At 41.3% G+C, this 26,431-nt stretch overlaps 2 protein-coding genes across 2 annotated transcripts in view; one reads left to right on the top strand and one right to left on the bottom strand.

Moving 5' to 3' along the window:
- The window catches only part of LOC119659785 (serine palmitoyltransferase 2-like), a 56,887-nt gene extending 50,661 nt beyond the window's left edge, over positions 1-6,226 (bottom strand). The window contains exon 1 of the mRNA XM_038068051.1: positions 5,997-6,226. Coding sequence (XP_037923979.1) covers positions 5,997-6,209 — 213 coding nt within the window. The 5' untranslated portion in view covers positions 6,210-6,226. The remainder of the gene's footprint in view (positions 1-5,996) is intronic.
- Positions 6,227-6,471: 245 nt separating this feature from the next.
- The window catches only part of LOC119659786 (ALX homeobox protein 1), a 66,936-nt gene continuing 46,976 nt past the window's right edge, over positions 6,472-26,431 (top strand). The window contains exon 1 of the mRNA XM_038068054.1: positions 6,472-7,515. Within this exon, the coding sequence (XP_037923982.1) occupies positions 6,764-7,515 (752 nt within the window). The 5' untranslated portion in view covers positions 6,472-6,763. The remainder of the gene's footprint in view (positions 7,516-26,431) is intronic.

Raw genomic sequence — 26,431 nt, 5'->3', positions numbered from 1 at the left:
ATCTCTCGCATGCTGTCCTCCTATCCAGTCCCTTGCAAGCCACTGACGTGTGTCCATACTGCAGATACCTGTAGCACTTGGTGAAGACTCCGCATTCGTACCCTGTATACTTCCCATCCAATTTTGATTCTCCCACTGCTAAGGAGTTTCCTCCCAATGTTGATTAATCTTTTAAAATAGGTCACTAGATGTATCCAATACTTGAATATATGTTGTCTGCACAGTAGGTGGACTCACAATAACAGGAGAAATTATTAAAGATTTATTATTATTATTTATTAATTCACATGATTTTGGTCCCACGATTGTGACCTTAGAGATAAGTGCCCGCTTCGCTGCCCAATATTTTATAGCTGACGGTTGAATTACAATTTTGGTAAAAGTTGAATTTCCAACCCTATCCCCGGAGGTGGTGGAACGTTTATGGACGAGAAAGGAGGAGGTGCCCCTCTTCCAACCCAAGCAAATTTCGTGGCGCCCATCCCCTTTAAAATATTATGGCCCCTCAAAATGGGATTCCTTTTATATCATCGTGGTCAGGTTGAATTTCTAAGCCTATCCAGTGAGGAGGACAGACGACGTACGAAAGTTGAACTTGCTAGAGTGGACTCGATATATCTGAACATCGAACTCGAGAGCAGGATGATAGGCGTCAGGGGCAACGTAAGACGGAGCATGAAGGGATTGGGAAAGACAACGCATAGAGAGGACAAGGTCAAGAGAGCGATCTAGGTGGTTTCTAAAAAGGTTAAACTGGAGGGCGGCACAGGTCTACATGAAAGTGGATAGAGGAAGGGAAGGGTGGGTCGAGTTATTAGAGAGGGAGGGAAGGCCAAGAGTAATGGGCCAGGAGAGCATAGGAAAATTAAAGTTGCCACAGAGGATGAAAGAAAGTGAGGGAAACAAAACGGTTGGAACCTCTGATAATCTGTCGAATAAATCCTCGTACAGGGAAGGCGAGCTTAGGCAGGGAGAATATACACACGATATGATAAAAGGACATATGTTTGGCGGAAAGACACGTATGGTGACAGAATCGTAAGAGGAGGAGGGGGACGAAAAGATGATTTCGGCACGAACAGGGGACTTAACAGCTATTAGGGTCAGTTGTCTTGTCAAGCGCAGCGCAGTCTCTGTCACAACAAAAGACAAAGTAACCTTCGAAGAGCTCAGAATCTAAAATCCTGGCATCCAGCCAGGTTTCGGAAATGCAAATGACATAATTTGGGAATGATAAGGCAGACAGTTTGAAATCCGACAGCTTGGTCCTTAGACCCCTTACATTTTTGTAAAAAAGTGTATAGTTGTCGGAATCATTCAAGTTCACAAAATACTAATAAATGGAAAGGAAATTCTCTCGAGAAGCCTGGAACATGGCCATATTAAACAGGTAAAATGCAATCTATATAAATTATTTTGTGCCTGCCTACTTAATTTACATTTAATTAAGATTACTAAATACTAAATACGAAATGGTTCCTTGATGTTCAAACAAGTGGAAATGCAATTTACTGCACTTAAATGTCTACCGTCTTACCTTATTTACAGGCTGCGTTTGAAATTTGATCAAGTAATGACAGCAAGTCGTCAACCTATCCATTGAAAGCTTCAATAAATTCCTCATTCTGGCTGCACGACTATCCACAAAACAAATCAAAGAGTAGCCGATCGACATAAACCCTGAACGTATATCCTAGAAATGATCCACAAAAAAACCAACACATCGATCGCCAAGATTAAAAGTTTAACTATCAGAAGCGTTAAAGAAACCTGCGAAAGCTTTGAACTATGAAACTCAGGAGAGTATGTTAGGCAAAACTACCATGACTGCGACAGCGGACATGGATTGTTCTCTTTGGAAGGCTTCCAGGAATCTGAGAAAGCTGAAACAACATTTACCACCCTTGGGGGTAGGAAATAGAGACTGAATTTGTAGTGACGTTAAAAAACGTGCTGCACTCGCAACTTATTTGGAAAATAGTTTGCTAATGCTCACCCTCAACTGATAAAATGAACCTCCACTTTAGAATTAAAAATGTCACTCGTATCATCGAGGAAACTCCGACACAAGTAACATCATATCATCCGATAAACCGCATATCACACCAAAGGGTTAGAAAAATTGATGCGTCAAAGATCCTGTCATTGCTAACAATTTACAATATAATGTCTGAATATCAATTCGGTTTCCGAAAAAAACATGACACAGCAGAAAATTTTTCGCTTCGGCAATAAGGCAAGCTTTCGACGAAAAGAGATACTCCGTCATCTTTCTCGACATTGCCGAAGATTTCGAGAGCTATTACACAAGATTAGAAAAATCCTGCCAGCAAATATGTCCGACAGTTTGAAATCCTACAGCAAAGATCGGTTGTTCTATTCGGAATACAGAAGCTCCCCATCCGAAGATCATTCTGTCAAAACAGGTATCCCCCAAGGAAACGTACTAGGATCGTTTATATCTACGTTTGCGAACGACACGGTGTTCCTTAACTCTTAGAACAACCCTGAATGTCCCTCCAGATCTTTGGGTTTCGGTCTAAAATGAGAAATGTCCACCATAGAGCCAAAACTCTTACTGTAGAAGACAATGATCTTGCCTGTCATCATGTACTTTGGGTTCTTAACAAGACAAATTGCAAACTTTTAGCCGCGCTTGGGAGTAGAATTCTCCGAAGAATTTTCGACTTCCAAACATATTCAGGACAATGCCCGACACAAGGTAGGAAAATACCCCTGGGAAGGCACTTAATACTAGACGGAAGGCTAACGCACCTAGAAGTCTCCATTATATGACTGACTGGGCCGAAAACAATAAGAACAAAACGGGATTTAAGGAAACTTTTTCTAAATCGAACTTGCCGGCCGACATGAAACATCCCTTGTTTCATTATAACTAAATGCAAGAAAATCAGCAGCTTGAATTTCAGGAATTATTTTATTTTGGTGGCCTGCAGCGTTCATAGGCTAACACACAAATAGCGCTACTAGTATTAAATTTCATATGATTTTTAATGACTCCTAACCTTTAAAAGACACGTGTGTAAATTTGACAGCTGTCGGACTATTAGTTTATGGATTAGAGCATTTTGAATGAAGCAACTTTTGTTAGATTCTTGGGTTTCTTGGATTATTAAAGAATTGCTTTTTGGCGAAACAAATATTGTTGAAGCCAAAACTTGGCTTGATAAACATTATTCGCACTTTGCACCAGGAAAATCAACCTTTGAGAAGTAGTTTGTTAAGTTTAAACGGAGCGAAATGAGTACCGAGTTCCTCGCACATAATGGACGCAAAAAGGCTATTACCGGCGAAAAGCCCCCAAATAATTTTGGATGACCACAAAGTGAAGTCGATCGAGATAGCTGAGGCTCTAAAGATATCAAAGGATCATATCATGCATGAATGTTTATATATGCGAAATAATAATAATAATCGTTGGCGCAACAATCCATGTTGGATCAGGGCCTTGAAGTGTGTTAGAGCACTTCATTCAAGACCGTAACGGTACACTACAGTGAACTGTAGGAGGCAATGTGGTCAGCATTGCGCTCGCCCGAGATTATTACCCTGATTTGACTCAGGTACTCATTCACAGCTGAGTCGACTGGTGTCCGACGTCAAATCACGATACAAATTCCACTGCCACCAGCGAGATTTGAACCGCGACCTTCCGTACGACAGCCTTGCGCTCTAACCACTCAGCTATCCGGACACACACATATGCGAAAGCTCTGTTCAAAGTGGGCGCCGCACGAGCTAACAAACTTGTTGTTTCTTTTTCATTGGTGTGGATATTTATTCTTGCAAATACCGATTGTTCCCTTCATCAGTGCTAACAAGTTTACGATTCTGAGGAGTGTTTGAAGCTGTTCTGACAATGGACGAAACATTATTCCATTATTTCACACCAAATTCAAAATGATCGACTTCTGAGTGGACTACAAGGGTGCAAAGACACAATGGCAGGCTGGGAAGGCTATGACATCAGTATTTTTGAATGCGGTTGGCACAATGTTCATCGACTACCTTGAGAAGGGAAACACCATCAGCAGCGACTATCATATAGCGATATTGGAGCGTTTGAAGGATGAAAAGAAGAAGAAGAAAGTGCTGTTTCACCAAGACAATGCACCGTGTCAATCAATGAAAACGATGTCAGAATTGCATGAATTAGGCTTCAAATTGTTTTCGCATCCACTTTATTCTCCAGATGTGGCCCCTAGCGACTTTTCCTATTCTTAGATCTGAATAGAATGCTCACTGAAAAAAAAATTAACGCCGAAACTGAGGCTTATTTTGACGCTAAAGACAAAGGTAAAATCAATGTATCACCCTCGAAGGTAACTATATTGAATAATAAAATCAAATTTGATAAAAAAAAGTGTTCTATATTAGCCTAGGAAATTTGCACCTATTAGCACTGTAACCATAAAAAAGAGACGCAATACTTCTTTAAGATACGGTAAGGTTTTCCCTTATACGATTATTATAAACATTATTACGAAATGAGGACATTCAAAATGGCATTAGACCCATCATAGAGAAATTGAAAAAGAGACGACGTGCTGACAAGAGCTCATCAGATAAGATTGGCCTGAACAACCAACACAATGGAAAATGAGTTAAAGGCCAACCGAAATAGGGAAAGCTTAATACCCTTGACGGTGGTTTAAAAGCTTTTCAAGGACCACCCGTACCGTGTCTACATATGACCAAGAAAAGTGGAAAAACCAACCAAGATGAGAAGATCCTTTGTTTACTGTGAAGCAGTGGTATATGTCATCTTCGGCACGCAGGTCAATCGAACAGCAACCTTGTATTTGTTCCCGAACTGAACTGAAGGGTAATGACTGCTTTTGGCACGGACATTCCGCGAAAAGGAGGTATTATACCGTTCAGACTAGTCCACTAAATATGGCAAAAAACATCTCTTAATTTCTTTACTACTCATGAAATCAAGCAGGGTCCCACTGCTTTTCAAAAGTGTAGGTCTAGAATTTAAAGGGTCCACCTTCCTGTTCGAAATGGAAAAAGTGAGACATGGGGGATGTTGGGGGTACTATGTATGTAATCAGAGACAGACAATAGCTTTGCTCTCGCGCCTTCTTTTATGTCGCCTGCTGCTTCCGCTTTACATGTATACAAATCCTTTTTCCACACCTGCTAAAAGGTAATTTTTTATTTTATAAGTTCTGAACTTTATTTTGGCATGATTTACATAAAAACCGAACCTACTTTTTTTGATAAAACTATTCAAATGAATGTTCCCAGTTCAGGGATAAATCTGAAAAATAGTTTTCATAGCAATTGACGATGAAATGTAACAATATTCAGTGATTCAACTGACGAATCTAGAAGGTTATCACTAACGAATCACTACAGAACATTTATTGCGAAAAGTTTTTTTCCTATCCATCATGCAAATTAGATGTCCAAAAACAGGCAATGATCAACGGAACCCAATTTAGTCAACAACCATTACGCTATACACTATTTTATGGTGCCATAAAAACAAGAATAAAATACCCACCACCATGATGCCAGCAGCAAATAGCTGTTGCTAATATATGTAAATGATAGCCACTAAGTCATGCTGTCAGAATTCATAGTTCCCGTCTTGGAACGCGATTTGAAAGTCCCCTTCAATGATGAAATAGTGTGGAATCGTAGAATATGCCGGCATGACCTGAACAAAACGCTCAAAAAACGAACTCAACAGACTAAAATCAAAAAAATCTCATCGCACGTGACCCCTATCTGAACTTATGACTCTGACTCTAGATACGAGAGTCACTTCAGTAAAAATTATATATGTCGTATGTATGATAGATGCCTCAAGTATGTACACACTCGGTTGCGTCCCTATCTCACCCCTCAATATTTCACTCCGCATCGCTTTGTTTAGGAAAGAAACGCCTTCCTCGGTACCATGCGGAAAGGTCCTGAACCCAATAGCTCTAGATAGCATAGTGATTTTCGAGTCTACTACTCACGCACACATCCACGTTGCGACCGTAACGCCCTCCGCATTTTCCATCCTCGTCCGCACATAGTAACCTCGGGACGCATCCAGAGGATAATTTCTCAAAGTGATCACATGCATGAAGATCACACATATCGTCCCGGACGTATGGTATAACAGACGCTGCTGCTGATTCGTCCGAACTGAGGGTCCATTTTGGATGCCGCAGCATGACATCTTCCATTACTGAGAGCTGATTGGTTGCTAGGGCGTTTCGTCTAATTGACTCCTAAATTGACTATAAAAAGGCAATCATAGTTCAGCGAGACTTCAATTAATCGCTTAGGCTTGTATTAATCGCGCATTCGATACTCGACACACGATAACACATTCACTTGTAGAATTTCAAAAATTCGCGCGCTAATCCGTAAGGAGACATAGGCAGTAGTTCCTGCATCTCCTTTTAACCGACCTGCGCCCGAAACGATTCGAAATTGTGCACTATTTGACGGCAACTCTCCTCTCCAGGCACTCGCCCCTAGTACTGTGGTAGTGTGTGCGCATTCCAAAAGTGATTTTAATTAAAAGACCGGTAATTAAATAAATTACCCCAGCTCAAAGGCAACCGAGGCGGCGTGCTGTGAAATTAATTAATTATTGTTGTTGTGCTTTGCATTGATGCGCCACGTGTGATGTCTGGTTCAGCGTGTTCGCTAATTCATAAGTGGAATTAATTGACGAACAAGTGATTTCATTGCACCTGTAAAAAGTGAAGCGAACCTGGACGGCCGATATACGATGGAACCATCCAATTTCGATGATCAGATATTCAGTGATTTCGCAGGTCCTTTAAGTCCTCTCGGTCCAAAACCACTTCAGCCCCAATCCGGACACAGTATCCAGGTGATGCTCGGTATGACCTCGGTTCAACCTCCCTCGTCTGCTACGGAACTGTGTCCACAGCGCCTTCCGGAAGTGCACAGCCTACTTCCCGGGTCACCTAAACTCGACCACTATAAAACGCTCGACTACGGTTCTGCTCAAAAGGTTGACTATTCCACAAAGTTGGGTTGCTACTCGCCCAGTCCCAAGTACGATTATGTCACACTAAAACTGGATCAATACTCTCCTGGCGGCGGTCATAAAATCGACTATGGCAAAGCACCCTTAGACTATGGTCCAAATCCTAATGGTAAAATCGATTATTCACCAACCTCTACGAAAATGGATTATGATCATATGCAAATGTTCAGTCCGCAACCCCCTACTCAAGTGCAACCTGTTGTTTCGCAAACAACAGGACAACCCCCTCCGTCAGTGCAACCACCATCGAGTAATGGTCAATCACCACATCATCATCCTATGGATTCTGCAAGTGCTATGAATGGTATCGGAAAAAAGGGGAAAGGAGATGACGTTAGTGCAACGGTTTCAACTACTTCAACAGGATCAATTGCATCGGCAAGTGATAGTTCGACTGGTAATAATAATACGAAGAAAAATGATAAGAAGAAAGGTGATCCGAATGGGGTGAAAAAAAAGAAAACGAGGTAAGTGTGAACTGAATTTGTAGGGGTAGTTTCAGCGAATTTGTAGTGTTGGTATCCTGGGTTAATGGGAGCGCAAAGTACCTTTATCAGTTGCATAGTATCACTACGCATGAATTAACCTCTATTCTTGAAAAGAGACCTTTCCCCACGCTCTTACAATAACAACCAAATACCTGTCATTTTCCGAAACTAGTTCTCCAACGTATTCTACGAACATTTCTGGCTCCTTTCAGCAATATTTAAGTCGAATATTAATGTAGCCAACCAGAAAAAGTAAAAGTCGGTTTGCATCACTTTTTGCGAGAAGACTTAAGATATCCTGTTGAAATATGAAAGATCATTCCTCCCGCATTTAAAGAAAAACCATTCCTCAACATAGCTCTGGGTACTTTCCTTAATCTTGTGTTTATAAACTAGTAATTCCACTGGGGACCATCGCCTCCGCATCATAGTATACCTTCCATTAATATATCTTCATGAAATTATTTCCTTTTTTTCGATCTATCGATTCAGATCGCAAAACCGTCAGGAACTCTGAAATCAAGTTTTTTTTACGTCTGAGAAAATAACATTTCATTTCGCCTCTATCCACGATAAAAGGACACTAAAAAACTCCAAACATCACCGTGATCTCCCCACAATATTTGTTTATTTTTTAAAATTGGCCGTTCCTTAGAGGGAACTAAATTTAAGGTGATCCTTTATTTAGATACTCCTGCTCTTTCCGAGGCCTTATTCTTCTACCTCTATATCGCTGATAAGGATCTAATTAGCTTACTGTATCCTCTATCCTATACAGTGATCATATCCTACCCTCCACCTAATCCCATCCAAGGAAAACCCTGATTCATTCAAAACTTACATATTCCCGACATACGTATGGGTTAACCAATTTCCAGATCCAATTTCTCAAATAAGTCTACCAACAACAAATTTACTGAGATACGTTTGCTTGGAAATCCCAACAACGTTCAAAGGACCCACTATCGCCAAAACATATAGAGCAAATAATAGGTCTATTTATACATATAAGCACCGTAGTTCAAACAGTCCCATTTGAATAAAAGATACTAAAAAGTCTTCTGGAGGTGGCAATTTTTTGAAATTTAAGCTTTAAAAGGATATTTCTAACCCCAAATCCTCCTTAATTATTTAATTGTAGATTATGTTCTTTTGGAAGAAGAAGGCAAAGACGTATGACATTAGTGGTTAGAATTCCGAGTGCATGTATCCTTCGATTTTCTTCTCCAACCAATCAACTTTCTACAAAATAAACCGGCAAAGACACGATCTCCTTCAGGTCTTCCCAAGCTTCTATGGAAAACCAGGAAGAAAATAAAACACATTTCGGCGGGATGATAGTGGCAACCATATGTAGAACAATCTTTGATTCCCCGTGTTCATTTCCATAGATATATTTATATCTTATAAGTACATCCCTCACACTGTACCACTTTCGCCCAGCTCAAGCAGTGTCTTTCAAAACCTTTGATAGGTCTTCCAATATTATTAACATTAAACGGCCCAAGAAGTTGATACCATCTCATGCCCTTGTAAGACCGAATTTAATCTGATATGGTTTCTTGAGTGTAGCACTCCATCCAAGAAGCGAATGAAACTCAAATATTTATCACCACAGTTCGGTTGATTTGATTCCATACTATCGCTCAATCTCCTCTTCGGCATAGATATCCTAATCTAGGGTATGCTTAAGTCACTCTTCTCTACTTTAAGTCTTCGAATGAATGAACCGCATCAACTTAACTAGGACTACATGTGGATATATGGCTGTCCCTTGCTACCCAATATTAGGCACCACCTCTGCTAGAGGTGTACTTGCTTACAATTATTCTGCACTGTATCCTGTTAATCCATTGATTACCTGATATACCGCACAAGGCTTCAATACAATTCCTTTTTGGCTGAAAGCCCTCTCCTCCCCTCGCTGAATGGGTAATAGTTGACGTGACGTGCCGCACAGGAAGGGCGAGTATCCCAGCGAATATTACGTTGCATAAAAAAGTAATCTTTACATATCCCATATAGCAGGGAGAACACGTCCATTGCAATTATCCGACATCGTTTGGTGGATCGATGAAACGTATTTCAGCTTCTTCAAGGACTTCCTGAGAAGCCCACACTCTTTCTCTACTGTTACATAGTGTGCTTCTAAAGTAAATAGTGGATTCCATTGCATGGTATAGATATGATATAAAACCTCATCTAGCCACTGCTGTCTCCGCCTTCTAATCACTAGGTCTGCCAGTACCTGGACCGTACGCCAACGTAGTTCTTCTTTCAAAATAGTGTCGAGCCACAATTCACCGATACCACGGCAAAAACTCATGCTAATGAAAGCTCTGAGTTTACTGGTAACAGTGGTAATTGTGAACTTATTTACCACGAGCATCATCTTTTCAGGCTGCTTTTTTCTTCTGTATAATATCTGATATCTGATCTGCGCAGATCCGACACACACTAACACCAAGCCCGTTTCACTCACATTCCTAGCTCTCTTTTCTTCCGCTTGTTCCGTTTAGATCTTTGGAGAAATTATGAAAGGTAGTGATTAGAATTCACACTGGATTCTTGCCAATGTATCTTTTATCTTATACGCGCGGATCCAGCCTACGCTACAATTTCAAATCTCGGCTCGGAACTCTCCACATCTGTGATTCTATCCTTCTGGTCACATTTGAACTTTACCATCTAGCACTCAAAATGCACGCCCTAGTTCTGATCACTACCCACACGGACGATATCCTTTGCATTACTTTACAGGCCGCCAATTGAACATGTAAAATCTTTTGGTCTTCGCAGCTTAGTGTTCACGAAACCATCCACGAGAACTTACGGCTGCAATTGCCCTCTGGACGAGCCTAGCTTTTTAAAACTTGGCTTTGGTCTTGTCGTGAACCCTTTGGCTCTTTCTCTGAATTCTAAATTGCACCGTTAATATTTTAATAATAATAATAATAATCGTTGGCGCAACAATCCATGTTGGATCAGGGCCTTGAAGTGTGTTAGAGCACTTCATTCAAGACCGTAACGGTACACTAGGAGGCAATGTGGTCAGCATTGCGCTCGTCCGAGATTATTACCCTGATTTGACTCAGGTACTCATTCACAGCTGAGTCGACTGGTATCCGACGTCAAATCACGATACAAATTCCACTGCCACCAGTGAGATTTGAACCGCGACCTTCCGTACGACAGCCTTGCGCTCTAACCACTCAGCTATCCGGACACGTTAATATTTTACTATCCTTAAAGAAAACTACCAAAACAGCGGTGAGAAACTAGGACCTCGAGCATACATTCTTTTCCCCTTGCTTTCTCGTTAATATTACTATGAAAAAAAACAGATTCAATGACATCTCTACCTGAAGTCGGAGAGAAGCTGAAACGCATTTCAAGTAACCGCGAGCAATGGCGCGTAGGCGGGGTTGACCCGCTATACCCCACCAAGAGGTGAAAGGCAGCCATATATATCTACCTGATATGATCACCTCCTAAAACGCGTGTTTCCTCCCGCGCAAAATCGTAGAAGTTGACCGAGAAGTGGAGCATTCCAAAGCCTTAATCCCGACAGTTGTGGTCATCTTTTATACACTTTGCCACTGACAGAACAGACTATCACGAGTCAGTGTAGGTCTCATCGTGGCAACAACCCCACTTTCCGCCAAAGTTTCAGTTTCCTTGCATTTGATTTATTTGGGTATCGCCAAACCTACAACAATGGCCAGGTTTTCTCTTCCGCTTCCTGATTCACATATCGGTGTCAATTCAGTTGTGTCTAAAATAGTTTGACTTTCTTAATCTTTCCCTGTTAGAGACCTGGAGAAGGTTCTGAAAGGCAAGATTTAGCTTGCACTTCTCGCCCCTTATTAACCAAAGTTTCCTATCGTCCTTTTCTTTCGGTCTTTCGGTTTTTACATAAATTAGGCGGAGCGCCTATTCCTTTAGGAGAATTGTTGTACTCTACTGGCCGTGATTTGCGTACTCAACATCGAAGATGAATTTGAAATTAGGTATCCTTACTACGTGGAGAATACAGATCCTTAACTTTCTCTGGGCTCACTAAGCTGGTTTCTGAATTACTACCGACTATGACATCACATTGAAGTTGTATCCTTTATAGGAGTGAACAAATTTTTTTCGTCCACTAGTCGTGTTAACTACCTATAAAGCCCTGTTTGTCTACAACTACACCTCTGCAGCTCCTCCATAAAATTTGCTTAAGATCACTTTAAAAGTCCTTACACTCCTCTTCGAACTTCTAGTGATCTTCGCAAGATCGTGTCGCTCGGTTACATAATGACTCCTTCTTCGCAATTTTTTGCCTCCATTAATAACAACGGCCTGCTTGCCATGTTATCTGAGCATCAACCTCTTGGTCCCGTTTCTACCAATTCGAATCCTAGTTCGTAATGGATGTTTATGATCGTCATTGTGTTATTCTGCTCTACAGGATTATCACTTGTGATTACAGCTCTTAGATGCGCCTTATTGGCTTAAGAGATTAACCCCACTTGTGACTTCGGAACAAAAACGATTTTTTATTACATTTTGTTTGTCGTTAGAAACAGGAAGATCTGATCGAGTAACAGGCCTCAGAAAAATTCTAGGGCCTCCACCTCAGTCGATGCGGCAGGACGGGCTCCGGTCCTCTCGAGAAATGAGCAAGGGTTCTTGATGCATGGAGGGTGTCAGGACGTAAGTAAATTAGTCCGAACAAAACAAATACGTGTCTGCACGCTAAATGTTGGCACCCTAACTGGAAAGAGGAACTCGCAAGATCCCTTCGCGATTCGCAAAATCGCATTGATATCTGCTCTTTGCAAGAAACCCGATGGTCTGGTGCCAAAAGCTGCGATATTGGAAGCAAACGCGGTAAAAATGGCCATAAACTTCTATATTTTGGTAGCCCAGATACTCAATGTGGTATTGGCATTGCTATCTTAGAGAAAGAAATCGAAAGAAGTCGAATGATTTGATGATCGGCTGATAAAGCTCGCCAGCACTATTCACTTCTTCACCGCATACGCACCACAGATAGGTCGACCTGATGGCGAAAAAGATGCCTTCTGGCAACTTCTCTATCATTATTGCCAGTGGCCTTAAGGGTCAAGTGGGTGAAAAGGCAGACGATAACAGGTGCCACGGGGCAAAGGGATTTGGAGCGCGCAATGAAGGTGGTGAGAGTATAATCGATTTTGCGGAACCTTGTACTGTACTGTACCGTTCGTATTCTTCAAGGAAGTGCCCCATCATCACTCCTCTTTTTGTTCTTGTTATGGACATCGTCACACGGGACGTCCAACGTCCAGCGCTCTATACACTGCTTTATGTAGATGATATTTTCCTAGCATCTAATAGCAAAAATTATCTAGAGCAACTTGTACAAAAATGGAATGATCGCATCATGCAACACGGTCCCAGATTGAATCTGAATAAAACTAGGTTTTTGATGGCCGATCCCCATGAAACAGGCACAATCACTGTTAACGGAAGTTACCTGGCCAGAACTGAGCGATTTAAATGTATCGGATCAATGCTATCAGTCAATGGAAAACTGCGGTATGAAATTACGTGACGCATTAACGCAACCTGGATAAAATGGTGTCCAACAACTCGTGTTGTTTGTGATCGACATATCAACAAATGTCTCAAATCTAAAATTTACCGCAATGTCATCCGCCCTGTCGGTCTCTATGGTTCTGAGTGTTCGCCGACTATAAAAGGCAATGAACGGCGTCTTGCGGTAATGGAGACAAAGATGTTGCGTTGGACAAGTGGCGTGGCACGTTTTGATCACATCCGAAATGATGATATCCGCGAACGATATGGGATTGCATCGGTCGTGAAAAAATTGTGAGAGAGGCGTCTTCGATGGTATGATCACGTAATTCGCACTAAAGAGAATTCACTTGGCAAGATAGTTCTGAATATCGAAGTCGATGGTAAGCAACCAAGAGACCGGCCGAAATAACAGTGGCTTGATACGCTGGATGGGGATTTAAAAGCGCCGCGATTGCATCCATATCAGGCATTTGATAGAGTCAAATGGCGAAATAGATCACGACGCGCCGACCCCGCTTTTGAACGGGACAAAGGCTGATAAAAAAAAGAAATACAATATGTCGGTGTACATAGAGTGGGGGAGAGAATCAACCTCTAAACAGTCAATCATTGAGGTGCTCCATTCTAACGGAATATCTCAGATTCAGATTGTTAATTAAACTGTTTTCATTCTCAGCAACATATACCAAAATTCCACCATCCAGCCTTTACCTTCAGTAAAATTTTGGCACGGAGCTCTACTCCTTATTTTAAATGCAAACTATTTTTTCATAGAAAAAGGCTAACTCAGCTCTTTACGCTCCTAATTTACAGCATTATACTTCCAACAAAACTAACGATCCTTAAGAGGATTTTTTCTCCCTTAACAAAACCTCCCGTATTTGTTATTTTCATAACTACCTACTACTTATCTCCTTACCTGAGAGTTTCTCAGGCTAGCTTGCTGCATTAACATTTTCTGCGGATGACAGACCACTCTTATACTTCCCGATTTCTACTTCAAAATCTGAGAAAGATTTAAGCATGCATTTTGAGTATTTCGTTAAAATATTCTGAATATTTCAAGGATTTTACTTAATTAGTTGCCAGTAAGTGGTCCTTATATTATCGTTCACCCTCTTTTCGTTTTATTATTATTATTTGTTGAATTGGTATTTCAAAAAATATTGTTATGAATTTAAAGGACTCTCATAAATTTACTATTTACTAAAAGCAGTGGAGGAGAAGCCGGGGCTGGGGTGAAAATTATGTGAGCCCCTATATAGTCCCTTTCTCTGATTTCGTTGTGAGTTATATTCTAATTTCGTTAAAGTCCATACTCTGGCTCGAAGAAATTCACCCAGGCCCTCTCCTCCCGTCAGGCATACCTGAAAGAGTTATGCACGTGGCACTCTATATTAAGATATTTAAGGAAAGAAAATTATAAATAAAGACAGTGTACTATTCGTTATTCTATCACTACACTACACTAACCTGGATGTCCTTGCAAATGCACATTTTTGCTGGATAATATTCCTCTTTGACATAGCAGTTATACAAATAACCCTAACCTTAAATCTGCAGGGGACCTATTTCAACAGATTTAAATTTTTGCCAGCATGCTGTTCATCATCATCAACGGGGCAACAACCGGTATCCGGTCTAAGCCTGGTACTCAAGACATCCCGGATTTGCGCCGAGGTTCCACCAATTCGATATCTCTAAAAGCTGTCTGGTGTCCTCACCTACACCATCGCTCCATCTCAGGAAGAGTCTGCCTCGTCTTCTTTTTTTACCATAGATATTGCCCTTATAGACTTTCCGGGTTGGATCATTCTCATCCATACGGATTAAGTGACCCGCCCACCATAATCTATTAAGCCGGTTTTTATCCACAACCTGACGGTCATGGTATCGCTCATAGATTTCATCGTTTTGTAGACTACGGAATCGTCAATCCTCATGTAGGGGACCAAAAATTCTTCGGAGGATTCTTCTGTCGAACGCGGCCAATAATTCGCAATTTTTCCTGTTAAGAACCCAAGTCTCCGAGAAATACATGAAGACTAGCAAGATATTGTCTTGTACAGTAAGAGCTTTGACCCTATGGTGAGACGTTTCGAGCGGAACAGATTTTGTAAGCTGAAATAGGTCCTGTTGGCTGACAACAACCGTGCGCGGATTTCGTGATCGTAGCTGTTATCGGTTCTGATTTTCGACCACAGATAGGAGAAATTATCAACGGTTTCAAAGTTGTATTCTCCTATCCTTATTCTTTCCGTTTGACCAGTGTAGTTTGATGTTGTTGATTGGCTGGTTTTTGGTGCTAACGTTGCCACCATATATTTTGTCTTGCCCTTCATTGATGTGCAGCCCAAGATCTCGCGCCACCTGCTCGATCTGAATGAAGGCAGTTTGTATGTGTCGGATCGTTCTTCCCATGATGTCGATATCGTCAGTATAGGCCAGTAATTGGGTGGGCTTAAAAAGGATCGTATCCCTCGCGTATACCTCAACATCACAGATCACTTTCTCCAGGGTCAGGTTAAAGAGGCTTCCTTTTTCCGTCTGTGGAGTCGCTTCTCTGCTCGCCGGAGTTCGTGATAAGTCTCCGCACACGCCCGCGTCCTTTGAAAATCCATCATTACTCAGTATGTAGCGTTCTTCCGTTCCGTTGCTAGCTTACATTGACCGTCTAACCAGCCCTTCCAACATTTCTTGCGGCTGGTTGTTCAGGAATTCATCAAAATACTCAACCCATCCCTGTACTTTTCAAGTTCACAGATCTGTTGGTTTCTCCAGGCTCCCTTGTTCCGTCTGTGAAGTCGTTTCTCCGATCGACGAATTTAACATTACTCGGTATGCGGCCTTCTTTTGTTCCGTAGCTAGCTTAGATTCATCATCAAGCGAGCCGTTCCGACTTTTTTTGCGGCTGGGGCCAGTATGTTTGTGGCCGTTTCAATGATAACGTTCTTCAGGTGATTGTGAAGATCATTTGTTGATGCTTCATCTCCAGGATCTCTGTTGACTGTGGTTAGTGCGGCATCCATTTCCCTTTTATAAGTGTTGCGGAGGGCTGTGTTGTGGATGGCTTCAGTATTAACTCTCACCTGATTGTGCTAATTGAATAATCCGCAGTCCGTTATCGTATGTATTTTCATGTAAGCTATGGGAGCCAACGTATCGCCTGAATACGGGCTCCATCCCTACTTCGTTATTAAAATCTCCAAGTATGATTTTGATATCATATCTGGGACAGGCTTTAAGGGTTCGTTCTATTGCCTCGTAGGAGATATCCTTCTCCGACTCTGCAGTCTCCTCTATAGGGTCATGAACGTTAGTGAGGATTTATATTTCTAAATTTTCCTCGCAAGCGCAGAATACATAGCCATTCGCTTATGTTTTCAAAGCCGATAACAACAGCTTTCAATTTTTGGCTGACTAAGAAACCTACTCCGAGCACATGGTTTACTGGATAGCCATTAGAATATATGATGTAGCGACTCTTCTCCAGGAAACGCATCCTTTGTCGTTGCCGGGTACGTCCTTGGAAAGGCGACTGGAAGGAAAGTAATTCCTTCCATACAATGAGGAAATCTGAAACGGAACGAGAAGTTTCGGTTATAAAAAGGATACAGGAACTCCAGATGACACTAGCTAAAAATTTGTTCAAAGCTATTGAGACCCTGTAGAACACCGACTCGACGATCATACACAAGAGTTGGAAAAGAAACTCTGAAAACCCTTCTCACCTTCTTCTGAGTTATCGATTCGAGTTGCATAAATTGGTCCTCCATAATAGGGTAAACAGGGATGACTGTAATTAGCAAACTCGTTCTTAACTTTGAATAAATTGGAATAGACAGTAAACGCTTTTGATCTCCACAAATCGCCTGGCCCTGGGAGACTCTTACAACTAGAAATTCTGCCCACAAACGTTCAATTGGTATAGAGCTAACGTATTTGAATACGTGCCGACGGCAAAGATGTAGATTGACATGACTTTCCTAACAAAGCCAGTACGAAAACAAACCCAATGCAAAGCAAAAGCCAAATCTATCAGTCTGGCCAAACTCTGTTAACACTTTAAAGAAGCGAATTAAACAACGCATGAAGGATAGACTAATATGATTCTCCCTGCACCCCAAGCAGCATCCTGTTCAATCAGCACAATTCCATGAAAAGGCTTTGTATCAATAAGGAAACAGCTATTGTGCTTCCTTTGAAAGGATTATGTCAGCCATCAGGCAGCACAGTGTAGAATGCATTACGAGTACTCCTGGGACGAAAGTTGTCTCAAGTACATTTATTTGGTTAGGTCGCGCTACTGGTCATGGGCCTATGAGTTGAAGGTTACGTATACAATCAAGATATTCCCTGCTTATCGTAAAAGGCCACTAAAAACTATCAAATTTTGTGGGCTAGCAATCTTCAAAGGCTGGAACTCTTTTCCTAGCATCTCCCAGCAACGCCCCTGCTAGGGAATAAATGACTAAAACATTTGGCTATTGAACACGGTCTATGATTGTTTTCTGAAATCTGCACACCCTCCATGACACTAGAGAGGGGCGACGTCTCCAAAATGCACGTTTTCTCCGACCTTAACAAGAATTCCGACGGCGTTAGCGGGACACTCTCCGCCCTACTCCTAAACGAAGTGCCGGTGAAACCATGCAGAGTACTCCTCTTCCTCTTCTAGCATTGTGCTTTTCACTGTTTTTGATGGCTACCAATCGGCGTGCTTTCAACTGAGAGATTGGAACGGAATGGAAAATTTTGGCTGCGAGATCCCTGCGCAGGGTAAAGGGCATCACAATTGTATAGCCACAACGAAGATTTTCGGTATATTGGAGAGGGATTCTTTCTTAGAACAATCGTGCACAATTTAGAAAAGGTTTCGTAAAGGTGATGGATGATCTGAATGCCAAGGTGGGCTCCGACAACATCTAGCTCATTGAGAAAAGAGGCAGGCATGGTGATCGTCAAAACTCCAGTAAAAAGTTTTTAGACTTATGCAACTTTTCGTCATCGGCGACACACTGTTCGAGCACTTGTTCTGCCACAAGACCAGCTGTGTTGCAAATGACAGCCTATGAACATTAAACCAGATCGACCATATCGTGATCAACAGTGGATTTAGGAATTGTCTTCTGAATGTGCGAAACGAAAAAGGTACTGACATCGGCCTCGTAAAGGATCATCGGCAACAGTGCCTAGGAAAATCATTACGGGTCGTCTCCGCAATTCGGCTGTCATCCAACAATCGGAAAACTTAAACTTAAAACAACCAAACTGATAATATTGATGAACACTAGGCCGCCATCAAAAGTTTGTATTTCTTTTATTCGGATGTCTCCTACGTCCGGCATTACAAGACCTAGCTCAATCCAGACAAGACAAGACAAGACAGACAAGACAAACAAACGAAAGGAAATGACAGTGCTTTCAAGACTCCGCGCGGGAGTGAAATGCGCTATGAAAAAAGGAAATCTCACATTTGTGGTAGTGAGTCAAGCAGAGGTTGCAGCAAATGGCAAAGAGTTCGCCACCCTATACCGTATCACAAAAGAGGCCTTTCGGATGTCCTTTGATAAACTTCAACGTTGGACTTCTCATCCCGAATGATAAGTAGAAGAGGTTGAAAGAACCCTTCACAACGATTCTCAATCTTTTAACATCCGGTGAAGTTCCACCTCTTGTGGAGTAGCACAAAGAAAGCGACCACGAAGGCTCCAAACTTTCATCAATTCATTTCTGTGTCGTATTATCGCGGTATAATGGCCTGAAATAAAAACACATGAAGAATTTCTTCGGCGCACGGGCCAGATACCGGTGAACTGTTGACCGGAAAGCGGGTATCCCATGACACAGAACCCACTATCCCAGGGTGACTTATAAGTTGGGGTGTCTTAAAGCTAAGTGGCACAGAACAGTGGAAGAAGAGTGCAAACTTCTCAGAAAGTCTTGACCGACTGAAAAGCATTACCAGGAACCAAGAGCGATAGCGCGCATGTGTGGTTTACGTGCTGTGCCCCAGAGGTGTGCGGCAACCATATATACTGAATATATCAAGTGGTGATACAGCCCGTGCTTGTTTATGAGGTTTTTGTACGATAACCAGGACTAGAGCTGAGGAAATCTGCAATAATAGAAATCACGCAATGATCAAGAAAGGATGACAAAAACCAGTCACTATGGAATATGGACAAAATATGGGATAGTTAGCAATGATACACTAAAAGACCCCAAAGTCGATATACCGATACTACTTAGTAAACACAACAGTATATTTCAAGTAAACCACAGAGATAATTTATGGAGAGGGTAAAGGCATAGTAAAATCTATATTTTCTCTGGCAGCTATACTACCTAGATTGGTATGGAAATGGCAGCGAAACAATGTAATGTCGAAATGGGTAGCAGAAGAAAATAATAACGGCACTGAAAAAGTGAATGCACTTGCAAACAAGTCGGGAAACATTCAGTTTTTATGATTGTTATGATATGATGTTTTGTTACACTATATCATCATCATCAACGGCGCAACAATCGGTATCCGGTCTAGGCCTGCCTTAATAAGGAACTCCAGACATCCCAGTTTTGCGCCAAGGTCCACCAATTCGATATCCCTAAAAGCTGTCTGGCACCCTGACTGGCGCCATCGCTCCATCTTAGGCAGGGTCTCCCTCGTCTTCTTTTTCTTTTTGTTACACTATAGTTCCATTTTTATATAGCCTGTATTGAATATACTCGATATTCCATTCTATGAGGCCCTGTCATTTTATTTCGTGGGAAGTCGTAACTCGACGCAAGAGGGCAGGTTTTATCTACTATAATAATAGTAGAATTTCCACCAAACTTTCCAGTATGATGCTTCTTACAAAATTTAATGATAATATACTATTCTTAACTTTATTTAAGCAGATATCGGAATGAAGAGTATTTTGTGGTCTAGGTACCATGTGTACAGACCACCATAATTTTTTTTCAGATTTTTCGGTTGGACAGTTTCTGAGAATGGGTCCTTGAAATATTTTACTCTTTTCGGATCCCCGCACTCCTCCTCTTTGCAACCAGTCTCAAAACCGATACCCCACATGTCTATGTATGTATGGTACCCCACATGGCTATTCATGTATAGGGCCCCCACCCTCCCTTAAACTCAACGTAGAACGATGTTACTCGCTGTATACAGTTTTGCAGTTTCCATATTTTTTAACCTCATTTCGTAGCAATAGGTGTAACCGTTTCTGAGGAAATGGGTGTGGCAGACAGACAGACAAACAGATGGTAAACCGATTTTGAACAAAACCTTAAAAAATAATCTCACATTTGTAACTTGGAATAAGCAAATCTGCCAGTCCATGTCAGTAAGCGCTCTTCATAAAGGTACAAAACCGTGTCCTTTATCCATGTCTCAGCAAATATCTTATTGTATTTGATAATACAAGATATCGCTAAACACAGTTTACTTGATTTACACAAATCATCAACAGGCAATCTGGTAATGTATTAACAACACGAAAGTCATGTTATAACACCGCAAATAAAGTGAAAGACTCAGCAAATACCTTAACTGTATCAAAGTCAATAATATGAATGTCCTTAATCCACATTAAATTCCTATGAGTACTCGGATAAAAAATCACAGCAATAAAGCCAGAAGTCCAGTGAATACCACCATACAATCCCTCCTAAGCAAACACGATAAATACATACAACAGTTACCTAGCCCAACAATAATATTTATCCAATGCCTATCACAATGCTATCGATCCGTTTACATTTGAGATCCTTTAGGAGGACGAAGGACCAAACACGAAATAATGGCCACATAAATAGGTTTTAGAAAAAAATGGGAAAATACCACCTCAATTAATTAAAGCGCCACTTAACGATACAAAAAGGTGTGAATTGTTCGCTTTTTATCCCCCGGCTAACATTGTTCAGCCAGACCCTTACAGCACCCCTATTTAAAAAACTCGCCAAAACCAAACGTCCACAAGGACATTACAGAGGTTGAGTATTTATTTACCCTGAAAAATATCGAAAAAGCGAACCAAACTGAATCCACTGGAAGGTAAGAGAATGGATGGCCATTTAAAACCGGCCGAAGTCTACCCGGCATGGGAAAAAAGTCAATTTTATATTTCTATTTTTATTCACCTATAAAATGAGTGTAAGCGCCCCTATCCGGACCTTCTCCTTGAAAAATGCAAAGATGTTTTCTTTGACCCTTCGTGTCGCGCCCCCGAATCACCCACATCTTTCACGCCCGGTTTTCCCATGCAGAAAATATTCTCACCCCAAGACGACGGCAAGTGGGTAGTTTGATGGGTTGGTTGTTAGCGCCACCATCGCTACCACCATCATGTCTCCATCTGACACGATGACAACATTCTCGCTGGTACTCTGTTCCGTTTGCTAATCGAATGTTGTATGTATGACCCGGAACTGGTCATCTGTGAACCAAACATTCACTGAGAAGCTCCTGCATTTAGTCCTTGCGCTGGTACGTACTTATGCCACACGTTGCGACTGACTCACCCAACGCATATGTGAGCAAAGGGATATGAAATGGCCATAGTCGGTATGTTGGTGCCCCGTGGAACACCACCCCCGGAACATTTGGTCACACGAGGGTTGCTTTTTGGAAATTTTGAAAACGAGGGATCTGAATAAGGAGTAAAGCTATGCGGGTTTCGGATCACTTTTGAGACTATTATTAAAATAAAGTTATGTGTAGAGTACTTTATCAAGTATTTACGAATATGTGTCGAAACTCCCTCCAGAGCAAGCGATCGATTAAGGGAACATTCTTGCATGATGTATGGAGTGTTCATGCATTGGGTGAACTGGTCGAGTCCTGGGTATATGTTCCGTGCAGAGAATTCGAGATATTTTATAGTTGAAGAAGTCTTTGTCATGGAAGGAGGTTGAAAGGTTTAATCTCTTCCTCTTAGAATGGAAATATCTGACTAACGTTCCTAATAGACTCTTACGAAGACCCTCGAAGCTATTATCCTCCACTATAATTTGTCCATTCCCTTCATCATTCTAAATATAATAATATCTAATAAGTTTATGATTGAAGAAGAGTTCACTTTGCTAATAATGTGTCATATTCCACTCTCTATGTATTTAATTTCCTACCCCTAATAAACTTCGCAGTTAATCAAAGACTTCTTTTGTTTTCCCATCAATCCACTCACTCATAAGTTATCCTGTTCTTACTTCCCTCAGGCAACGACAACAGTGTTGAGTATGATTTTCGAGTGATTTATCGATTTCAATATCACACGCCGTCAATAATAGCAAATTTGAACCCGCACCCCGTCCGACCCGTATTTCCCACAGTGCGCACACAGGACTCCCTCTTTCATGTTAGAATATCACGGTATCGTTTGAATTTTCACAGGAGTTTCACGCGTCCTGGACGACGATAATATAAAGGAAATGTGCGAAACATAAAAGAAATGTGCAACAGGTTCAGGCGCACGAGAATAACAACGGCAACAAAGGTGCGCTATTATTACCATTGAATAATAGATGTTGCTATTGTTCGTTTTTTTATGGTGGTTGGCTACTGATAGGGAGAAATTAAAGAGGTTTATGGTTGCGAGGGGGAAATTTCGTATTGATGTGGTTGGAGGATATTATCGGGTTTACACTTTGATGTCACAAAACATCAAAGGAAGAAAGCACTTGGAGGAAATCCTCAATAATTTTTGAAGTGATCTGATTGAATTTGATGAATGCTAATTATGCAAATAAAATGGCAAACACGCAAATATAGGGTGGAATGCACTCAAACACTATTATACTTTTTCCAAATTTTAATTGATTCCACCTTTCACGCCTGTGGACTATTCCAGTCCTAAACGATACATCTAGCAGATTTCGGGGGAGGTACTCATATATACGCAGTAAACTTATTATCATTTATCCGAAGTTATATGTACCGTGTCTTACAAAATATTGTGAGCCTTCGATAGTTACAGTGTCTGTTCCACGTGAAAGTTTCCTTAGCTACTAAGGCTTTTAGCGCACTCAGCTTTTCTCCTTCTTGTTCAGCACAAAGACATTTTGTATCTTTTCAATTTCAGAGACAACTGCATACCAGTTCTCTGTCAATATGAGCATCCCCTCAATTATGCTTCAGCATTTAGTTCAGGTTTCTTATTTCGCCCGCGAATCTCTGGCAATGACAAATCACTTAGGTATTTAACAGGGTTTTCAAAAAACTACAAACAACACAAGAAGAAAACCTCAAAAAAGTCCTTCGAAAACTTAAAAAAGAGTTAAAGGAGATTCCAAGAAGATCCACAAACGTCATCTGAAGAAATCTTGAAAATTACTAAGAATTCGGGAACCCGACTGCTTTCAGAAGGGCTGCCTTACACTGTCTGTAAGGCCCACGACTCTAGGTAAAATAGGGAGGAGAAGTAGACGCCCCAGTAGGACATCAGCCTCTCTACATCTGATGACTTCATGACTACGATCTCCCTATTATCAGTGGAAGGAGATGTTAAAAAGCTCAGAGAATTGAACTTACACCGAGGATCCAAATCACAACCCGCAGAGATTTTCACCATGATCCTCAGCTAATTCTCAAAATAAAAGACGTAAGATTGCCGTTGAAGCAAAACTTGAAAAACAGGCATATGGCTAATATGACCAGGATCTATCATGCTACAATGATGAAGGTCGTCGCCATGAATAAAGTTAATAAGGTATTATATTGGAGTACCCCAGAGGGAACAAGTTCCAACTAACAACTCAACAAGATGCTCTCATCGACCGTATAGGTGAATCATTATAAACCGCGTCCTGGTAAATAATGTAATTTCCCGACGCCTCCGACTTGGAGTCAGACAGACAACCCCACAAGACAAACGAGAAAAAGAAAAAGGAAACTATGCCAATGAATAAGAATAGTAAAACTACTTCGGACACAAGTAGTACAATTGTAATGAGACGCAGCAGGTTGGCTAAACCATCAAAAACGAGGGCTATGGTAGCCATCAATTCAAAAAATTGCAAGGAGAGTAATGGTGGTAGAGGGTACTCTCTCTTTGCTAAAATCCGTGTGGGATAAAAGACAAAATAAAATTCGAAAAGTGGTATATTAAGGAGTCAAAGGGTAAAAAATTATGCTAGACCATGCAGTAGTCACAATCTCACCGTACAAAATCAAGTGAAAAAAATGATTTAAGCAGTCATAAGTAATTAAATATGTAGATGTTGAGTGATATTTCGGAAAAATGGGAAAACATAAGTATTTGAGAACAAAAAGAAATGGAAAAAGTAAGTAAGAACCCTCAGAAACTGCACAACCATTTGAGGTGTATCTGAAAAGATAGTATTTATCCATTCTAATGGATATCAAATCTAATCTAAACTAACATTCTAACTAGCTCGTGCACTACACAATAAGGTGAGTGTAAATGGGAAAATTGGCCAATACTAAATTAATTTAATTTAGATGGAGGGCCCAACTCAAAATAGTGACTAGATCGAGCACCTAATTTAGAGACTAATAAATGGGACGCCTAGATACGTATTTTGATCCTGTCCCCAGGATCTCATCAGTAGGCTTGAAGAACATGATGTAAAAGATAAGAAGAGATAAATAAAAAAAGCTAATTTATCTGTCGGGGAGAAGCTGAAACGCATTTCAAGTAACCGCGAGCGACGGCGCGACCCCACCAAGAGGTGAAAGGCAACCACATATATCTACCTGATATGATCATCTCCTAAAATGCGTGTTTCCTCCCGCGCAAAATTGTAGAAGTTGACCCAGTAGTGGAGCATTCCAAAGCCTTAATCTCGACAGTTGTGGTCATCTTTTATGCACTTTGCCACTGACAGAACAGACTATCACGTGTCAGTGTAGGTCTCATCGAGGTAACAACCCCACCTTCCGCCAAAGTTTCAGTTTTCTTGTATTTGATTTATTTCGGTATCGACAAACCTACAACAATGCCCAGGTTTTCTCTTTCGCTTCCTGATTTACATATCGGTGTCAATTCAATTGTGTCAGTTAGAGGCCTAGAGAAGGTTCTGAAAGGCAAGATTTAGCTTGCACTTCTCGCCCCCTTGTTGACTAGAGTTCCCTATCGTCTTTCGGTTTTTACAAAAATTAGAGGGAGCACCTATTCCTTTAGGAGAATTGTTGTCACTTTAAGAGTCTTTACACTCCTATTCAAACTTCTAGAGGTCTTTATCTTCGCAAGCTCTTGACGCTCGGTTCCATTAATAACAACGGCCTGCTTGCCATGTTATCTGAGCATCAACCTCTTGATCTCGTTTCTACGAATTCGAATCCTGGTTCGTCATCGATGTTTATTATCGTTATCACTTGTGATCACAGCTCTTACATGCACCTTATTGGCTTAAGACATTAACTCCACTTGTGACTTTAAAACAAAAACGATTTTTTATTACATTTTGTTTGTCGTTAGAAACAGGAAGATCTGATCGAGTAACATGCCTCGGAAAAATGCTAGGGCGTCCACCTCAGTCGACGCGCAGGACGGGCCCCGGTCCTCTCGAGAAATGAGCAAGGGTTCTTGACGCATGGACGGTGTCAGGACGTAAGTAAATTAGTCCAAACAAAACAAATACGTGTGTGCACGCTAAATGCTGGCACCCTAACTGGAAAGAGGAACTCGAAAGAGCCTTTCGCAAAGGGCGCATTGATATCTGCGCTCTGTAAGAAACCCGACGGTCTGGTGCCAAAAGCTTCGATATTGAATGTGAACACGGTAAAAATAGCTATAAACTTCTCTATTTTGGTAGCCCACATGTTGGCATTGCTACTTTGGAGAAAGAAGTCGAATGATTTGATGATCGGCTGATGAAGCTCACCATTACAACAGCTGATCGCACTATTCACTTCTTCACCGCATACGCATCACAGACAGGTCGACCTGATGGCGAGAAAGATGCCTTCTGGCAATTTCTCAATGTAAAGACCTGTAACGTGCCTGCTGATGACTATATCATTATTGCCGATGGCCTTAATGGTCATCTGGCTGAAAAGGCAGACGGTAACAGGTGCCACGGGGCAAAGGGGTTTGGAGCGCGTATTATCGATTTTGCGGACACCCATGACCTTGTACTGTTGGTATTCGTCAAAGAAGCGCCCTATCACCACTCCTCTTTGTTCTTGTTATGGACACCGTCACACGGGACACCCAACGTCCAGCGCCCTATACTCTACTTTATGCAGATGATATTTTTTAACGTCTAATAGCAAAAATGATCTTGAGCAACTTGTCCAAAAATAAAATGATCTCTCATGCAACACGGTCTCAGATTGAATCTGAATCAAACTGAGTTTTTGACGTCG

Source organism: Hermetia illucens, chromosome 6 (genome assembly GCF_905115235.1).
Source record: "Hermetia illucens chromosome 6, iHerIll2.2.curated.20191125, whole genome shotgun sequence".
Lineage (NCBI taxonomy): Eukaryota > Metazoa > Arthropoda > Insecta > Diptera > Stratiomyidae > Hermetia > Hermetia illucens.
This window is presented reverse-complemented; position numbering and strand designations above follow the sequence as displayed.